Genomic DNA, 19,676 nt, shown 5'->3' with positions numbered 1-19,676 from the left:
GCATATGGGATCTTAGATCCCCAACCAGGGAACAAACCCAGGCCCTTGACAGAACATACATTTCTAACCACTGAACCACCAGGGAATTCCCATCTGTGATCTCTTTTTAGGGAAATTTGTTTAATAAAATTGTCAATATAAATATGTGTTGCATTTTTTTGTGAATAATTAAGTATAGTATTTTCAGTGTGCTAATCTGAAAGACTGAGGGAGAATGCTTTATATGGTTAATACTTGCCATGAAGTTGGTAGTTATTAATATCTAATGAATAAAATTTTAAAGATATCTATTTGGATTTTTATCATTTTTGTTTTCCTAAAATTACTAATGGCTAAATACATATTTTGGGATGGTGAATATAAAAAACAGTGATGATTTGATAAGGTAGAAAAGGAGGAATAAAAATTATCCTACCTAAGATTAGCTGAATTTGTTCAGGAAATCAAGAGGGTTTGCAAATGTTACAGTCAGACTCCCATCATTATAAACCTTAAATTTCCTTCTTCTCCCAAGTCCTAACCCATGTGATCACTCACATCTCAGTAGTCTTGCCAGAGCACCCAGAGTGCTGAACTGGTCGTGCAATCCTGACTTATCATGACATAACAGCAGCAGATAACCTTGACAGACTGTCTTTAGTCTAGGTGGTGGGGTTGGGAATTGCCCTTTAAACTGAACAGAAGTTAACAGATTAGGGGAGAATACTTGTGACATATAAAATACAGTAAAAGGGTTAGTATTCAGACAATATAAAGAGCATATACAAATCAATAAAAAAAAAAAGAAACTTGGGACACAAACAGAAAATTCACCAAAGAAGTGCAGTACCTCATCTGCATTTAGATAAACACAAAATAAAACAAAATCACAATGGTAAAATTGAAAAGTTTGACTATAGTGTTGGTCAAGGGATAGAAAAGTGGATTCTCTTCTGTGCAAATTGATTCAGCTCCTTTAAAATGTATTTGTTAAAATTGCAAATATGTGTATCAAAAGGCCCAGCTATTTAATTTCTCCTTATTTACACTAAAAGACCTCTTGCACTATGCACAGTGAGGCACACACACACATATTCACTGTATGCACACATATGTTCACTGCAGTATCATTTCCAATCATGATAAGTTGAAAGAAAACCAAGTTCCCATCAAGACAGAAGTGTATGCATGCATACAGAACATGCATGCACATGTAGTACTGTTCAATAGTGGTCATTAAAAATGAGCTATAACTGTGTATTGGTAAGAAATAATCTCCAAGACAGATAGAATAAAAATTGTAAACCAGACTTATAATATGTCACTATTTATTTAAGAAGAGGGAAAGAAAGCATGAGGTAGCATTATAGATTTTCTACAATAGTAGCTTTCAAAGTGGATTTTTTTTTTTTTTTGGAAATGATCCTCAGTAAGACACACATTTTATATCTAGACTGAGTGAACCCTTAACTACATGCAGTACACTCTGAAATTTTTCTATCCTGTTTTATTCCATGCCATTCCATTCCACTTTTCGAAATGCTGGTCCTGGCTCCTTAAACTGATTCAGGACTCAACCATAGTTTGAAAAATATTGCTCTGAAGGTACACACTGAAGTATGTAAATAGATAGAAAAGTAACAAAGGCAATGCACCAGGCTGGTTTCATAGGTTACCTCTGGGGAGAAGGCTGATGGATGGTGGTCCTAGGGGTTCTAGAGTCTTCTCTGTGATACTTAGGTTATTGTACATTTATCTACTTATTTTATAATGGGCATCTGTAAATATACATTTAAAAATTTACCTTTTAGAGAGTAAGAAATCGAAGCTGTTTTCAAAACTCAAGGAATTACTGGGATTGAGAGAGTAGTGGCCAAGGGTCTTAAAGAAAAATTGTTTCACTGCATATTGAGTAGTAAAGAAGGCAGGCATTCTGGCTAACTATTTCTGTTTTATACCTATGGCCACAGATATAAAACATCAACTTGGCTACACTAGTTTTGGATATCAGTCTAGGCAAACAAATAGTTATAGGGGTGGGGTGGGGAGGGAGATGGGAGGAAGGTTCAAAAGGGAGGGGATATATGTATGCCTATGGCTGATTCATGTTGAGGTTTGACAGAAAACAGGAAAATTCTGTAAAGCAATTACCCTTCAAAAAAATAAATTAATTAAAAAATAAAAATATAAAAAAATAAATTAACTTTAAAAGAATAATTATTTCTGCAAAGAAACATTACTATCGAAAATATGTATGTCTACCTGGCCATCTCTGAAGACTGAAGCAGATATGTCCAGTTCTCTGTTTTCTATTTCAGAGCTCCCTTAATTCTTCCTGGTTCATCTTCACATTTTTACACTAAGGGTAATTTATTAAGCCTCATCTGAAAGGTCAAGTAACTCATGTTTATAAGAAGTTAGACATAGTTCCTAGAGGAGGTAGATCCTTTAAATTTCAAACATTTAAATGGTATTAAATGTAGATGAACTAGGACTAGATGATTTCTTCTCAACACAGTAAAAACACTCATAAGAAAAAGAATATTTTATTTTTTGTAGTTTGTTTCCTAAATATACATTTTCACATGCTAATTATAAAACAAATTGAATCTTTTAATGGTCACATTAAATTTTCTCTATAAATGTTTTGAAAACAAATTTTTCTGGTAAAATATGTAAGCCTTCTCAGAAAGCACTTATAGAAGAATCATTTTTCAAAATCTTAGCTGTTGCTAAAGCAATGATTGTGTTCACATTTAATTTCATCTACTCAAGGTTTCATTGAGGTAAAAAAAAGAAGGTCTTTGGAGCTTTTCTTTAAAGATAAGAATTTGGGAAGATAACCATTATTTTAGAAAGCATGCTACAGGTTGTGGGGAGGAAGGGAAAGAACAGAAAGATGGGAGAGAGGATAGTATACATCCACCTATCTGATCTCTCTTCTGTTGAGGAGGCAGAAGGGACCTTGTGACTAATATGGAGGTTAAGGCTTTTCCTTTAAATAGCTTTACATTCCTCGAAGTTAAGAGTGGGCCTTGCGCCTATGACATATGAATCTGGGAAAGTGGCTTATATGCAATTTGGCACCAAGCTAGCCTAGGACTGTGAAAGTGATCTGGCTCTATGATGAGAACTCAGAATAAATTATAAATGTGTCTTATTGAGACCTGAAGGGAGGTGAAAGTTATAATTTGTAACAATTTTCAACCCCTTGATTATATTACAAATTATAATTTATTAGTTTTTTTGTCTGCTCTGTAAGATTGCCTGTTCAGTATTTGCATTTTGGTAGTTTTAATAAAATTAGTTTTATTTGCTATAATGAATTTAAAATTTTAAGTGCGATGGTCTCTTAACCGCACATATCTGAAGCCTAGCTTTTTAGTGGCCCCAGTATACAAGACACCACTGGCTGCTGGTGGCAGCCTGGTGTAATTGCAAGCAAATTTTCCAAGTGGTAAGCAGTCTTCCAGATGTTATAAATATCATCATCATGTTACTTATGGGTCTGAGAAGTAGAAGGAAGGAATTATGAAATATCATAAAATATTGAAGTGTTACAAACTCTCTACATACTGTTTCGTTGGTAGGATGAGGGCTTTTGCTTTTTTTTCCCCCTGAATTTTACCCGATTTTCCCATTAATAGAGTGTTTGAAAGGGAAAACCAGGGTCTTCACTAACTGCAGGTCTTTTTATCCACAGCATCTGCAGGAATTGCTGTGTCACAGAGGAAAGTTCGTCAGATCAGTGATCCTATTCAGCAGATCCTAATCCAGCTGCACAAAGTCATCTACGTCACTCAGGTCAGTGTGCCAGCTTTTTGTTTCCTTTTCATCTTAAGTATAAGTTTGGCGCTAATATTGCCAAAGAACTCTGAGACACCCATAGCATCCACTCCTGTGCATGTTCTCTGGGCTGCTGCTAATATGGAATAACAAAATCTTGCAGTTTTTTTTTTTTTTTTTAATGTATAAGCTATTTCCTCTTTGGTAATGATGTGTACCAGTTCCCCTGGATCATATTGAGATATGACGCTTGTTGTTGACTTAAAGCTCACTATTGTGGGTCTTAAGAGGAATGAGTATCTCTTTTAAAGATATTAGCCCTCATTTGTCCTAGGTGAGGTTAGTATAGAGTTTTGAAGCAAAAGAAAGCTTGTCTTCTCAGATGCAGGGTTTAAAGCCCCTTCCACTGGCAACAATAGCTCAGAATGAGTTGTGTTTCAAGACAGTCAGTTTTATCTGGTTCCAACAACATGTCCCTACTTGGAGTTTTAGTATTCTAATCTTTTTTTTCTAACTTTCGCATGAGAAATTTGGTGAAATGAGCATTCAGCTGACACTGTAACTCAGCAATCTACTCAATTAGATTCCTGTTTGATTATTAGCTATACCAGTGCTGTGGTAGCAAGAAGTACATTCTATCAGGGCTGTCATGGAATCTTTCTGGCTCTTAGACTATGATTTGAGCTGAGAGTTAAAGGACCCAAGCTTGTCACTGTTTCTGTAAGTGCTCCAGTACATCTGAAGGACCCACCTACCCCACCATCCTTGTGGTCTTCATATGTCTGATCGTCAAATGTAGCAGTCACTCAAGCTTCCAGGGGGCTCCCTTCAGCTGGCTCTTCGTCCAGATGACAGTGATGAACTGCAGTAGCACTGCATGCCATGGATCACTAGCATCTTGTGTCCTCTTGGCAAACAACCCAGCAGTGGGCTTACTTCCAAGGGTACAATCAAGCCAGTTTTCAAATGCCATCTGTGTGGCTCCTCCTGGACAATCCTGGAACCAAATCTGTTTCATTAAGAGTCTAGTCAGGGAACAGAAACCGCAATGATTTCAACAGAGACGGTTTCATTTAAATCCTTATATAGGAATTACTCATAATAACAGGGTATCATCTACTGAGGAGGGGAAGAGAAATTTAAAGACTATAAGAGCAGATAGGGAAGTCACTATTTATAGGGCTAAAGAAGAGCACCCAAGAAAGGAAAAAAAAGTGAAAGAGGACACCCTATCCTGGGATGAGGTTCAGACCTCACTGGAAAAGCCAGGGAAATGTTCTGAGATTCTGTGCTTTGGACCTGCTGGAAAGCAGCATGTAAGGATAATGTGCTGGGAACTGCCTTCTGTGGGACCAGGTGAGGTGCCAGAGGTAGGTGCTGCTCTATGGAACTCTTCAGAAATCTGGTTGCAGGGTTGGTACCACTAAATCTGGCTGAGGGTTAGCACCACTTGAGTGGTGACCATTGAGTGCTGGTGAACTCAGGCGAGGCAGGAGCATCACTGGAACCAGAAGGACAGGCTGCATCCTCTCCCAGTGCCCTCTGCTGATAGAGCTGAAATCCAGCCAGCTGACAAGGGACGTATGTTTCAGTATCACACACAGGGCAGTGAAGGTGGGTTTGGGGCTGAGAGTAAATGAACCGACAACTGGCACAGTTAGCCGGGGGTCTGGGTGAGGGACTCCCTTATTGGGAACCTGCCAACCTCCAGCTTCTCACTGTTCCTCCTTTGACTTCTGCCTGTCCCGGAGAGTAGCCTGGCTCTTATCTATCATGTTTGAATTGTTTTTTATGGGTTTTTTTTGTTTGTTCATTTTTAAACTAAATCTGGTATTCTTTCCAGTTACCCTGAGGGCCAGCCTTTTGAGACTGAACTGTCTAAAGTTGATTACCCTTTTCTCTATTTTCTGCTGTCAACCTTTCCCTTATGCAACCCCACAAAACTGTCTACCCTGATTGAATGAAAGTAGGTCAAGGGGCACAAGGACATATGATGGGGAAAGAAAATTGGTTAATAAATCAAAATATAGTCGGCCCTATCTCTATTGAGTAAAGATGTTATATTAAAAAACACATTTCCATTTAAATACTGATATAAATTTGTGGGAAAGCATTTTTAATTGTAGTGTTACAGAAATAACTTCAAATAGCTTATTGGTTACCTTAACAATTCACTACCAAATTAAGAGAAAATATCCTTTGAAATTTAATTTCCATATGCCTGTCTTGATCATTTTTATGTATAAATAATAAAAAACCTTTTAAATGGATATATTTTATTACTTAACTGGATTTCAAAGTATTTTAAAGCAAGAATGAAACAATTATTAACAGCTAATTATTATGCTGTTACACTGCCAGCATGACAAATTATTTCATGTTTTTGGCAAAATGACATTCCTTGCTGCAAGTTCAGATATAACTATGGTGATTATAAAAATGTATTTACAGAATACTTTAAGGTTTATGACTTTGCACATAGCAAGGAATGATTCCTCTTTGGGAACCTAAATTACAGTGCTCACCAAACTTAATGCCTTTCAAATAAAGGAGATAAATACAAGGCTAAACATTACATTCATACTTTCACCAAAGGTTGAATACCAGGATCAGTTTTTCCTCTCTGGTAATTGCAAAGGAAAACTTCTGAAAGTAAAACTGAATTGGCAAAGCAAACAAAAACACCCTTCTTCTTTTTTTTTTTTTCCATTTATTTTTATTAGTTGGAGGCTAATTACTTCACAACATTGCAGTGGGTTTTGTCATACATTGACATGAATCAGCCATGGATTTACATGTATTCCCCATCCCGATCCCCCCTCCCACCTCCCTCTCCACCCAACTCCTCTGGGTCCTCCCAGTGCACCAGGCCCGAGCACTTGTCTCATGCATCCCACCTGGGCTGGTGATCTATTTCACTATAGATAATATACATGCTGTTCTCTTGAAACATCCCACCCTCGCCTTCTCCCACAGAGTTCAAAAGTCTGTTCTGTACATATGTGTCTCTTTTTCTGTTTTGCATATAGGGTTATCATTACCATCTTTCTAAATTCCATATATATGTGTTAGTATGCTGTAATGCTCTTTATGTTTCTGGCTTACTTCACTCTGTATAATGGGCTCCAGTTTCATCCATCTCATTAGAACTGATTCAAATGAATTCTTTTTAACAGCTGAGTAATATTCCATGGTGTATATGTACCACAGCTTCCTTATCCATTTGTCTGCTGATGGGCATCTAGGTTGCTTCCATGTCCTGGCTTTTATAAACAGTGCTGCGATGAACATGGGGGTGCACGTGTCTCTTTCAGATCTGGCTTCCTCGGTGTGTATGCCCAGAAGTGGGATTGCTGGGTCATATGGCAGTTCTATTTCCAGTTTTTAAAGAAATCTCCACACTGTTCTCCATAGTGGCTGTACTAGTTTGCATTCCCACCAACAGTGTAAGAGGGTTCCCTTTTCTCCACACCCTCTCCAGCATTTATTGCTTGTAGACTTTTGGATAGCAGTCATTCTGACTGGCGTGTAATGGTACCTCATTGTGGTTTTGATTTCCATTTCTCTGATAATGAGTGATGTTGAGCATCTTTTCATGTGTTTGTTAGCCATCTGTATGTATTCTCTGGAGAAATGTCTGTTTAGTTCTTTGGCCCATTTTTTGATTGGGTCATTTATTTTTCTGGAATTGAGCTTCAGGTGTTGCTTGTATATTTTTGAGATTAATCCTTTGTCTGTTTCTTCATTTGCTATTATTTTCTCCCAATCTGAGGGCTGTCTTTTCACCTTACTTATAGTTTCCTTTGTTGTGCAAAAGTTTTTAAGTTTCATTAGGTTCCATTTGTTTATTTTTGCTTTTATTTCCAATATTCTGGGAGGTGGGTCATAGAGGATCCTGCTGTGATTCATGTCAGAGAGTAAAACACCCTTCTTGTTCATGTATTTATGTACTAGGCTCTCAAACTCTCACAGACTTATGCTGTGATAGCACCCTGAATTGCAGAGCCAGGTCCCTTTTGACAACCAACAAGTGACTTTAAATGGGAAACTGCTTACTTTTGGCTGGTGGTGACCTTTCCTACCCAATTTCCATGGAGACAAATCTGTGGGAACAATCTAAAAGCAGCTATTTTAAGAGACACAATGTTAGAATCCTTACCCTGCCTCCAGTGATTTTTCATCTGTTTTCATAAAAAATGAGATAGTAATCTTAAGACCAGTGAGCAGAGAATGAAATCAGTGGTTCACTTCCATTGCTGGAAACCAAAGTTGTTCTTTGAGCAATTAAGGTGACTGGAATACATATGTTAGCAGGAGTCTTCATGTGTTATTGCTTAGGTAGAAACTTTGCGGCCAATGTAAGATTTGGATTTAACTCCACAGTTAAAATTTGATTGTTGTGTTAAATAAATGCTTTGAAAATCAGCATGTTGCAACTTTTAAAAAATGGAACATCTCTCTCCTAGAGAGTAGACTGTTAATTTGGTTGGAGTTCCTTTAGATTGTCATCTTAGCAACAATACTTGTTACCAGAAGAACACAGAGATGTGGTCAGGAATAGCAATGAGCTGTCCTCAGATGAAAAGTGTAGGACTAACTGTCATCAGGGAAACATACTGTTTTCTCCAGCAGTGGTGATGGATGAAGTTAGATCCATCTGTACCCTCTCATCTGGATCTTCTGGTTCCTAGGGGCAAGGATGACAGATTAAATAGAATTTAGGGCAAATCCGTGTTTCTCAAGTTGACTCAGGTTTTCAGGGTTTGTAAACTCTTAAGGCAAATAGATCGGGAAAAAATGGAAACCGTGACAGGCTTTATTTTGGGTCCAAAATCACTGTGTACAAGACTGCAGCCATGAAATTACAAGATGCTTGCTCCCTGGAAGAAAAGCTATGACAAACCTAGACAACGTATTAAAAAGCAGAGACATAGTTTGCCAACAAAAGCCAACATAGTCAAAGCTATGGTTTTTCCAGTAGTCATGTACAGATGTGAGAGTTGGACCATAAAGAAGTCTGAGTGCAGAAGAATTGACGCCTTCAAACTGTAGTGCCAGAGAAGACTCTTGAAAGTCCCTTGGACATCAAGGAGATCAAGCCAGTCAATCCAAAAGGAAATCCACCCTGAATATTCATTGGAAGGACTGATGCTGAAGCTGAAACTCCAATACTTTGGCTGCCTGATGCAAAGAGCCAGCTCATTGGAAAAGACCCAGATGTGGGGAAAGATTGAGGGCAAGAGGAGAAGGGGGCAACAGAAAATAAGATGGTTGGATGGCATCATCAACTCAATGGACATGAGTTTGAGCAAGTTCTGGGAGATACTGAAAGACAAGCAAGCCCAGATAGTGCTTCAGTCCACGGGGTCACAAAGAGTCAGATGTGACTGAGCGACTGAACAACAACAACAATTTTACATTCTGTGTATTTATTTTGATGACATGTTGAACAGTTTAGCATTTAGTGAAACCTCCTTTTAAACAGTAATATGTCAAATAACATTTTTTTTCAATAGAAAAGATATTATTTGAGTCACTATCAAAGCAGATCTTGTGGGCTACTGAAAGGTTGTTGTTGAGCCATGAAAGATGCCAGATTCTTTGCCTCCAGAGGAGAGGAATTCAATCCAGGGCCAGTGACGAGTCTTGATCGTGCAGAGCTTTTGTGTAATAAAGTTTTATCAAAGTATAAAAGAGATGGAGAAAGCTTCTGACATAGATATCAGAAGGGGGCAGAAAGAGTGCCCTCCTGCTAGTCTTTAACCAGATGTTTTATGTCTGTTAGAACACTGTTAATTAGATAAGAGAGACACCTCGAGGCTGAGGGAGTTTCACCAGGCCCCTCTCCCACAATATGCATTTTTGAGATAGGATGGCATGAGGTGTGTCATCCCCCAGCCATGAAACAATTGATATGAATACTGTTTGTTGAGCTATTATCAGCCCAAGGTTTGAGAAAAAAAAATTAGTCTTAGGTGAAACCATTTTGAAGAAAGCCAAATTCCAAAGTAAATACGTGATTTTATTAACATAGCTTAAGAAAAACATTTCCATAAGAAAAACGCATTGGTTAGCTCAAGATTTGAGAAAAGTTAAGTTCACGTGGAACCAGGTGTCGTCATGGAAAAACGGAATTTTAAGAGAAAAAAAATCTGACACTTGCAGCCTATTTCCTCCATTTGGAGACCCCTTGCCTTCCTGCCTGTTACCCTCTCATTTCCCCTTTTCTTTTAGGAGAATTATGTTGCCTAGGGAAAGGGGCATCGTGTTCATTCCATAACTACTTCCTACTGTTGAGGGGTGTCATCCCTAAATTGTTGAGGTAACATATTCTCCTAACCCTCATATTGAGGGTCTCTGATCCAGGGGCCCCAAGTGGTAGTTGGAGGGAGCTGCCACAGTCACAGGAGTTTGAGCAACCATTTGTAACTTAAAAGCCTTCAAATGACTAGAGACAAATCCAGCTACACAGTTATAAATGCAGGGAGCAGACAGCAAAAACAGAACAATCAGAATTATTGCAATTATTATAGTTTTCCACCATGAGGAACTAGTTAATGTCTCCCAATGTGAGACAGTTGAGGCTTCAGGAGTATCCATAGCCTGAATCATCTTGTTCATGTGTTTAGTAAAGTGAGTAACATTAGTGCTCATATCTGGTATATATGTACAGCACTGGGTATGAATAATGGCACAAGTTCCTCCTTGTGCAGCTGTCAGAATATCTAAGGCCAATATGTTTTGTAAAACCACCTTTCTAATTTATATTTGTTCAGCATTAAGAGCTGAAATAGCTTTTTGAGAATCTTGTAAAGCCTGGTGAGTAAAGTTAGTCAGAGCATCCACTTGAAGCATAACATCTGTAGTTCCCAGAGAGGGATCAAATACTGCAGCCACATAATCATATCAGTGAAATACAGACCTTGGAACCCAGTGAGTTCCAAGATGTGGTAAATTATCAGGCTTCCCCGGAAGCTCTGAAAATATGAAGCCCTGAGTAAAAGCTAGACCTAGGGTGCACCTCCCTATCCAGCCGGGGGAAGCCGTGCCCACAGGTAAGAGCCACATATCCAGTAGGTCCTGTTTGGAGTAAGCCAGAGTGACTGAGGTATCCAGTTCCAATCAGTGCCTGGCCAGGCAAAGGAAGGACCTGAACTGGTATTGGAAAACATGAGAATGATTATATTGCATATTTTCTGGCAAAAATCCCAATTGTTTCCAATCATTATAATTAAGTTGTTGACTAACTTCTGGGGATGGCTCTATTTGTTCCCAGCGCATGGGGGAGCTAGATGTTAGGTGTCCCTTTTCAGGAGTTAGCCATATAACCTCATCCCATATTTGATAAACGTCAGGTAAAAAGCCAATACATCTAGACCCATTTACCTTCTTCTGCGTAGTAAAATAGTCATTAAACCAAGACAATGTATAACCAAAATTAAAAGTCACATTATGTCCATAGTTAAAGCACAAAGTGTTGCACCAGTCCATTTTAGGATTGTTAGATGTCATCAGATTACAAAGAGGATCACATATGATTGTTATTGTCAAAGGTATTCACAGATTTGGAGAAAGTCCTTTCCTTGAAATGGTGATGCCCACCATGGGAAGCCTTCCACTGATGAAGAGGGGAGTGCTCCACAGACCCAGTAGTGGATTGTGGAATGCAGCGATTGTGAAATGCAGCATAGGAGTGAGCCCAGGACAGGAAGGCACTGTCTTGAGGATCAAATGACAGACTCAGAATTTTTGGAGTCACCAGAAGCAAACTCACATAGATTATCAGGCCCATCTGGAAAGTACAAAGTTAGAGCATAGAAAGTAAAGACATAAAATGACATCACTTAGTTCTGGTCAGGGTGCCACCTCTTAACTCAAGTGTGATGCACCCACGAATCAATTCCTGGCACTTCAACAGCTGTGGGAGAAGAAAGAATAATCTGGTAAAGGCCTTCCCAGAGGGGCTCAAGGGACTGGCCCCCAGATCCCAAGGTTTTTTATCAGGACCTTAGTTCCTGGCTCAAAGAGAGGCTTGCTTGACTCAGAGGCTGGGTCAGGAGTCACCTCCTGGAGTTCCATTAATGCCTGTTGAGAAGCTGACAGCTGTTACATAACAAAGTCTGTGCATAAGAAAGGGCCTCCATAAATATATTTAAAGGGGGACAGTCCCTCCTGTTTGGGGGCAGTTAGAACCCTCATTAAAGCTATGGGTAGAACTTTAAGCCAATTGTCCTGCATCTCTTGAGTTAATTTGCACAGAGTTCTCTTAATAATGTCATTAACTTTTTCAACCTTTCCTGAGGATTGGGGTCTCCAGGAACAGTATAAGTGATATTCTGTTCCTAGAGCTTTTGACACCCCCTGAGTTACAGCAGCTTTAAAGGCAGGGCCATTGTCACTCTGAAGGCTCTATGGCAGCCCAAACCTGGGAATGATTTCATGGATTAAAATTCTTATAACCTCCTCAGCCTGTTCACTACAACAGGGAAAAGCCTCAGTCCATCCAGTAAAAGTATTCACCCAAACTTGTAAGCAAGAATATTCATTTGCTTTTGGCATATGAGTAAAATCAATTTCCCAGTCCTCTCCAGGATATTTTCCACTTTATTGTAACGCAGATTTTGCTAGCTTTTCTTTGCGTCATTTTTCTGACAAACCTCACATCTTTTGATAATGTTCTTTAAAGCCTTCATTACATATTTACCTTCAAACAAAATGAGAAGCCATCTGGTAAGTACTCTCAACACCTATATGAAAACTCTGGTGTAAATTCTTAAGAATTTTCCAATGAGCATTTTCAGGAATTATTAATCGTCCATCCTCAGACTGTAACCACCCTTTATCAGTAGTCTTTGCTCCTCTTTTCTCATATCTTTCTAATTCCTCCTCAGTATATTGTGGTTTTTTTTCTGTCCCACAGAACCTGTCCAGATCAAAGGCATCTGCAGTGAAGGGGTTTTGTAAAGTGTCGCTTTTCTGACTTGACAGTCAGCCAGCTGATTACCTTCGGCTACTTTACTCCCGTCCCTGCTGTGCCCTTTGCAGTGCATAACAGCTACTTCTTTAGGACAATATATAGCAGCTAAAAGTCTCTTGATCTCTCTGAAATGTTTAATAGGCTCTCCTGTTGCTGTTTTAAACTGTCTTTCTTTCTGTATTGTAGCATGAGCATGTAAAGTCAATAAGCATACTTAGAATCAGTGTAGATATTTACTCGCTGCCCTTTGCTTAACTCTAGAGCTCAGGTCAGAGCCACAAGCTCTGCTAACTGGGCACTGGTTTCCTGGGGGAGAGATTTTGCTTTTAAAACCTGTTCAGCCGTCACCACAGCATAACCTGCTTTATGTATCCCATCCCGAACAAAAGAACTGCCATCTATAAATATTTCCATATCAGGATTGTCTAATGGGGTATCCATCAGATCTTCCTGAGCTGCATAGTTTAAAGTTAGAAATTGGGAACAATCGTGATCATGTATTTCATTTTCCTTCTCAGGAAGTAAAGTGGCAGGATTTAAATTTCCACAAACTTTAAGCTTAGTTATTGGTCCTTCTAACAGTAATGACTGATATTTAAGGATCCTACTGTCTATTATCCAAGTATTAACCTTGAAGTTTAAGGTTTCACTCACATCATGAGAAGTCAGTACAGTAAGATTTCATCCATTAATTATTTTGAGGGCTTCAGTGTTAATAAAGCCGTTGCTGCAATTACTCTTAGAAGGTGTGGCCACCCATGAGAGATTGCATCTAATTCTTTGCTCAGATAAGCTATAGATTGTTGGTGAGGCTCTCAGGGTTGTATCAAAACTCCCAAGGCCATACCTTTTCTTTCAGTGACAAATTAAATTCTAGCCCTGTGGGCAAGTTCAAAGTGGGAGCTTGCAGGAGAGCAGTTTGAAGAGTTTTAAAAGCCTTTTGAGTCTTTGGGGACCAAACCAGCTTGTTTGGGCCTGCTGAGTCTCAGTTAAAAGTTTATATAAAGGCCAGGCAAGTCCTCATAACCTGGAATCCAAATGTGGCAGTAGTGATTTCTAAAAATCCTCTCAATGGTCTTAAAGTTATAGGTAGAGAATGGTTTAGTATAGGTTTAGCTCTCTTGGGGCCTATGGCCCTAGTCCCTTCTCATATGATTAGGACCAGATGTCTAACAGGTTGTTGACAAAGCTGAGCCTTTTCCCTTGATGCCTTGTAACCGCAGCCTGCCAGAAAGTTTAAGAAATCTTTTTAGGCTTGTGAGCAAGCTTCCTCTGTCTCAGCACAGAGCAGAATATCATCTTCATACTGTAGCACCCCTGCCTTGGAGCTTTTAAAATTTTGTAGATCCCGTGACAAACTGCCCAAATAGGTGGGGCTGCTGTCACAAAGTCCCTGGGGCACAACTGTCCAAGTTAACTGAGAAGCTGGCTGCGTAGGGTTTTCAAAGGCAAATAGAAATTTACTTTCCTCCACCAAAGGCCCAGAATAGAAGGCATCTTTTAAATCAATTACTGAGAAATATTTGTCTCATTCAGGAATTTCAGACAATAGAGTATAAGGATTAGGCACCACGGGGTGTAAAGTAACTACAGCCTCATTTATTATTCATAAATCTTGAACTAGTCTCCATTTACCTTTTGATTTCTTTATACCCAAAATAGGAGTGTTGCACAGACTGTTACAGGGAATTAATAGCCCCTGCTCCTTTAAATTCTCAATGATGGGTTTTAACCCTTCCTTAGCCTCAGGTTTCAGAGGATATTGCTTTTTATGTGGAAATAAATGCAGGTCTTTGAGCTTGACAACTACAGGAATAGCATTTTGTGCTTGACCCACAGATTTTCCATCAATTCACACTCTAGGATTTACATTTTGTTCAATTAAAGGGAGAGAAAAGGAGGGCTCCATATTCATGAAAACAGAGGCATGAACCTTGCTCAGTATAATCCCTCCCCACTCTGGCATGATCAGAAACTCATGTGAAAAATAGCACAGAGTCCCAGTTGCAGCTTAGGGGATGACTGAAAGAATACCTTTTGGCTGGTCCAAACAGTCCCATTACAGAAGTGGATTGGGGAGTAAGTGGGCCAGGGGCTTCAGTAAGCACAGAGTAGGTTGCCCCAGTGTCCAAAAGGAAATCAATGGATTGGCTCCCCCCACAGTTATCAATACCCAGGGTTCCTCGGGTGTAATTAGGATGGGAACTTATGTGGGGACCCCCAGGCACCTTCAGTCCTGATTGTCTTGAGAGTCTGACCCCTGAAACCTACGCCTCTGGGGGCAGTCTCTCCTCCAGTGTGGCCCCTTGCAGACCGGACATGGAGCCGGGGGCGGCTTAGATGCCTGAGGGCAATCCCGCTTGAGGTGCCCCTCCTCTCCACAGTAATAGCAAGCCCATCCCTTTTCACCTGGGTCCCTCTGGGCATTTTTCTCAGGCTGTTTTAAGAACGGTTCTGACAGCCATTACAAGGGCTTCTGCCTGTTCCTTTGCCTTTCTCTGCCTTTCTTTCTTTTCCTCATATTCCCTGCCTTAATAGACTGTCTGAGCCAGTTGCAACAGATTATCTAAAGACTGATTTGGTTCATACGCCTGTTTTAATAGCTTACAGCAGATATCTGGAGCTGATTGAGAAATCTGTCTTTTAAGATCACTCTTCCCTCTTCACTTTTGGGATCAATCTCAGTGAATCTGCGAAGGGCTTCCCTCAGTCTATCTAGGAATTTACCAGGAGATTCTCTCTCTCTCTGTTCTATGTTTGCTAGTTTTGCATAGTTTAAAGTCTTAGCATGTGCTTCTGACAAAATGACTCTGATCCCATCTTCCTTTAGCCGTGTTATAGTCCCAGTCTTGTTCTATAGTTGGGACCACCTAATTCCCAGTGGGAAGAATGGCTTTCTCATCCTCCCTCTTCCCTACTGATTCATTACTAAGTCATTCATCTCCATAGGCAACAGCTTTCCCCAAAACTCAAGTTTTTGAGTCAGGAGTTAGTATTTGTCCCAAGATATACATCACATCTCTCCAAGTAAGGTCATAAAACAGAGTAGTACCCTTAAAGGCTCTAATATCTTTTTTTCTGGGTCGTCTAAATAGTCTCCCAGATCCTCCTTGATTCTTTGTATTTCTTGATAAGAAAAGAGCTTATTAACTTTCATAGATTGATTATTTCTCTGTGCTTCATGAAGAGGCAACAGCTTGTGAGATTGTTCCTCAGCCTCTCTGGTTGTTCAATGCATATGATCCTAGGGATAGGTTGGAGAAACCTGCTTTTCTTTATCTCTTTGTCTCCTGTCCTACATCTCATCCTGCATTTCACCCTTAGTTTTGGCTGTCTGAGCTTCTCTTACTTCGATTGTCTGAGTTTGTATTGAAACCAGAGTAGTCTGAAGTTGTACTGAGACAGGGGTTGTTTAGACCTGTACTTGGGCAGTTTGAATCTCAGTTTGGGTTTTTACTGAGACCAAGGCAACCTTTCCTAGGGGGGTTCTCTGACTTTCAGTTTGCTCAGTTTGGAGTCCCAGGTATGGGGGCAAAGTAGGAGGACAGGAGGGAGTTGGAAGTTTTCATGCCCAAATCTATACCCTTAGGACATAAGTCCTGAATGTCTTGTGGAGAGAAAAAAAGCAACACATATGCTACTTCTACCCATTTCCCTTGTTTTCTAACTCAGAAACCCTCCAACCAGCCACCATTTGCCATCATCCAGTGGATACTGTGGCCATGTGGTATCCCATAGGAAAATCAGGCATGTTTTCTTTAAGCTCTGGGAATCAAATCTATCCCAGTTTTTCAGGATACAGTCCAAAGGAGTGAGGCTGGAATTGTTAGCACCCATCTGTAAGAGGGGGAAAAAGTGACCAGCGCCATCTTTCTACCAGAGGCATCCCTCCCTGCTCTAGATGGGGGTGTAGACAGACTTTACATTGACGTTTTCCTTCCCTGATCAGACGTAGTCTGTCCCTTACTGATGCAGGCACCTTACTCATCCCTCCCAGCTCTACTACTGAGGCAGGGTGGAGATGCACCAGGAGTAGACCTGCTGGCATCCCAGACTAATGTCAAGCTCCTCACCATTAAATCCTTGCTTTCCTCTGATGGCACCTGGGGTGCTATCAGTGTAACTTTCCAGAATGCCTCCCAAGCTAAGACCACTGGGGGGAAACATTTGTCTCCTGAATGCCTATGCACAACCCTGAGTATATTCCTGATTACAATAAGACCAGTGCAAACGTAAAACCAATATGTTCCTGCCGAGCATCACCACACCAGTATTCCCACAGATTCCACAGAAAGAATATCTAAGGAGTTGGGGAAAAAGTCACTGAGAGCCTCCTCTGGTCCACCGAGACCTAGTGTTACCAAAGGAAGAAGCCTGCTGTACTTCCTATCTGAGTAGCCTTTAACCCGAGAGATGCTCTTGGAGCTAGAACTCCATCTAGCTTTTGACTTCTAGCGAGGCTAGTCACTTCCTGACTAACAGTCTAAGTTTGGGACCTAAATAACAGTGCACAGTAACAGTATAGATACAAGTCCCTTGAAAATCTATGATCCAACAGATTAGATTAGTAGTTCTAATTCCCAAGAAGTTATGAAATGGTCAAAGAGACCAGAAAGCTTGATCGAGAAGGGAGAGTTCAGTCCATCTCTGGCCGTTCCTCAAAGGAGACATTGAATGCATCTTGACATTAGCAGGTCGGTATAATCCCCCGAAAGGGTTTCTGCCATAAGCTGTATGAGGTCACCTCAGAACCACAGATTAGAACACAGCCCTTGGTTCACACATGTGTTTCTTTTAAGCAATCAAACACACAAGCACACCATAGAGTTAATAAAGTAAAGCAGAAAATGTGTATACTGAGAAAGCAGAGAGGCTAGAGCTCTGAGTGTTCTTACCTTGTGCTGAAGATCCCAGATGAGCCCCCAAGATGAAAGGTTGTTGCTGAGCTGTGAAAGACGCCAGGATTCTTGGCCTCCAGAAGAGAGGAGTTCAATCCAGGGCTAGTGACGAGGCTTGATTGCTCAGAGTTTTCGATAGTTTTATTAAAGTTTTATTAAAGTGTGTAACTCTATGGCTGATTCATATCAATGTATGACAAAACCCACTGAAAAATTAAAAATTTTAAAAAAAAGTATAAAAGAGATGGAGAAAGCTTCTGACATGGACATCAGAAGGGGGCAGAAAGAGTGCCCCCTGCTAGTATTTAGCCAGATGTCTTATGTCTGTTAGAGAGCTATTAATCAGATAAAAGAGACACCTCGAGGCTGAGGGGGTTTCACCAGGCCTCTCTCCCACAATATGCATTTTTGAGATAGGGTGGCATGAGGTGTGTCATCCCCCGGCCATGAAACAATTGATATGAATACTGGTTTGTTGAGTTATTATCAGCCCAAGGTTTGAGAAAAGAAAAAAAGGTTATTAGTCTTAGGTGGAACCATATTGAAGAAAGGCAAATTCCAAAGCAAATACATAATACATTAACATAGCTTAAGAAAAGCATAAGAAAAACACATTGGTAGTCTCAAGGTTTGAAAAAGTTAAGTTCAGGTGGAACCAGGTATTGTCATGGCAACACAGAATTTTAAGAGAAAAGTATTGGACACTTGCAGCCTATTTCCTCCATTTGGAGACCCCTGGCCTTCCTGCCTGTTACCCTTTCACTACTGATGGTCTGCCAATGTATTTTTGGAGACATTAGAGGATATAGTTCCTTAGAAAGAATCCATATATTACGTTTGAGAAAATCTACTATGTAAACATGCAAGATTTTATTTTTTTCTTCTGTTACTTTGGTATGATAAAAACAAACAAAAACCACACTTTTAGACTTGTGATGTTGAGGGAATCATTCTCTCTTCTAAACTCAGTTTCATCATTCAGGTAGCCTATGGGACTAAAAGATAAGGGAAATTCAGTATGTGAAGTATTTGTACAGTATTATACTAATGTAATGCTAGTGGTGGTGGTGTTTTCTCTCAAGCAAAAGTAAAGCTGGGAGGCTCAGAAAGTATCTTGGGTGTTATATAAAGTCTGACTTGCTCACCTATAGAATAGTTCCTGATTTATAAGTTTATTGTCAAGAAAAGAAGTGAGCTAATGCCCATGAAAGAGTAACAATAGTGCCTGGCACATATAAATTATAGGTATTAGTCATTTCATTCTTAATATTAGAATATATATATTCTAATATTAAGAATATATATATATATATATAATTTACCTGTACTTATGTCATCTGCAGTTAAACTATGCATGAGTTATTCCGCACAAAAATTTTAATTCTTCATGAAAACTTTAAAGATAGGATACTGTCCCTTGTGATGCCCCATATATGATCTTAAGTTGACTGAATATTAACTTATGCATGAAAGGTTTTATGAAAGTCAATTCAAGCCTTCAGGAGTAGTAAAAGCAATTCTAAGTTAAGTAGAGGCATATCAATTTAGTTGCCAGAACCAGGGTAAGTCACTTTTCAAGGACCCACTGTGCTGTAGCAGACAATAAGGCATGTCAGGAAAGACCGCTGCCCGTCCCTTTGACAGATAGAATCACACTGGGCAGTGGCTGAAAGGTCATGCACCAACACAGCCTTGTAGTGTTTGACTTAGGGAAGTGGAAACTTCTGGTGGGTAACAGTAGGGAATTATCAAATCTAAAAAGTGCTTCTCATGATACTTTCCTTTCTCTACCCCAGATGGTGGCTTCCTACAACTTACTTATTAAATCTAATTCATCCTGACTGAGCCCTAATGTATACATATTCATTTCTCTCTTTCTTCTTTCATAGAATGCATCTTTCCTTGTAAGTTTGTCATTTACAAAATTCAGCTTATATGTGCACTAATAGGTAGTTTAGTTCTGTGAAAAATAACATCAATAAAATGAAAGAACAATAATATAATCAGAAGTAGCCTTTCTTGAAAGAAAACACAGT

The 19,676-nt window shown here is 39.7% G+C and overlaps 1 protein-coding gene across 1 annotated transcript in view; it reads left to right on the top strand.

Moving 5' to 3' along the window:
* NEK10 (NIMA related kinase 10) overlaps window positions 1–19,676 on the top strand; it is a 263,349-nt gene that overhangs the window by 205,479 nt on the left and 38,194 nt on the right. The window contains exon 31 of the mRNA XM_065935224.1: window positions 3,683–3,783. Within this exon, the coding sequence (XP_065791296.1) occupies window positions 3,683–3,783 (101 nt within the window). The remainder of the gene's footprint in view (window positions 1–3,682; window positions 3,784–19,676) is intronic.

This window comes from Muntiacus reevesi, chromosome 4 (genome assembly GCF_963930625.1).
Source record: "Muntiacus reevesi chromosome 4, mMunRee1.1, whole genome shotgun sequence".
Lineage (NCBI taxonomy): Eukaryota > Metazoa > Chordata > Mammalia > Artiodactyla > Cervidae > Muntiacus > Muntiacus reevesi.
This window is presented reverse-complemented; position numbering and strand designations above follow the sequence as displayed.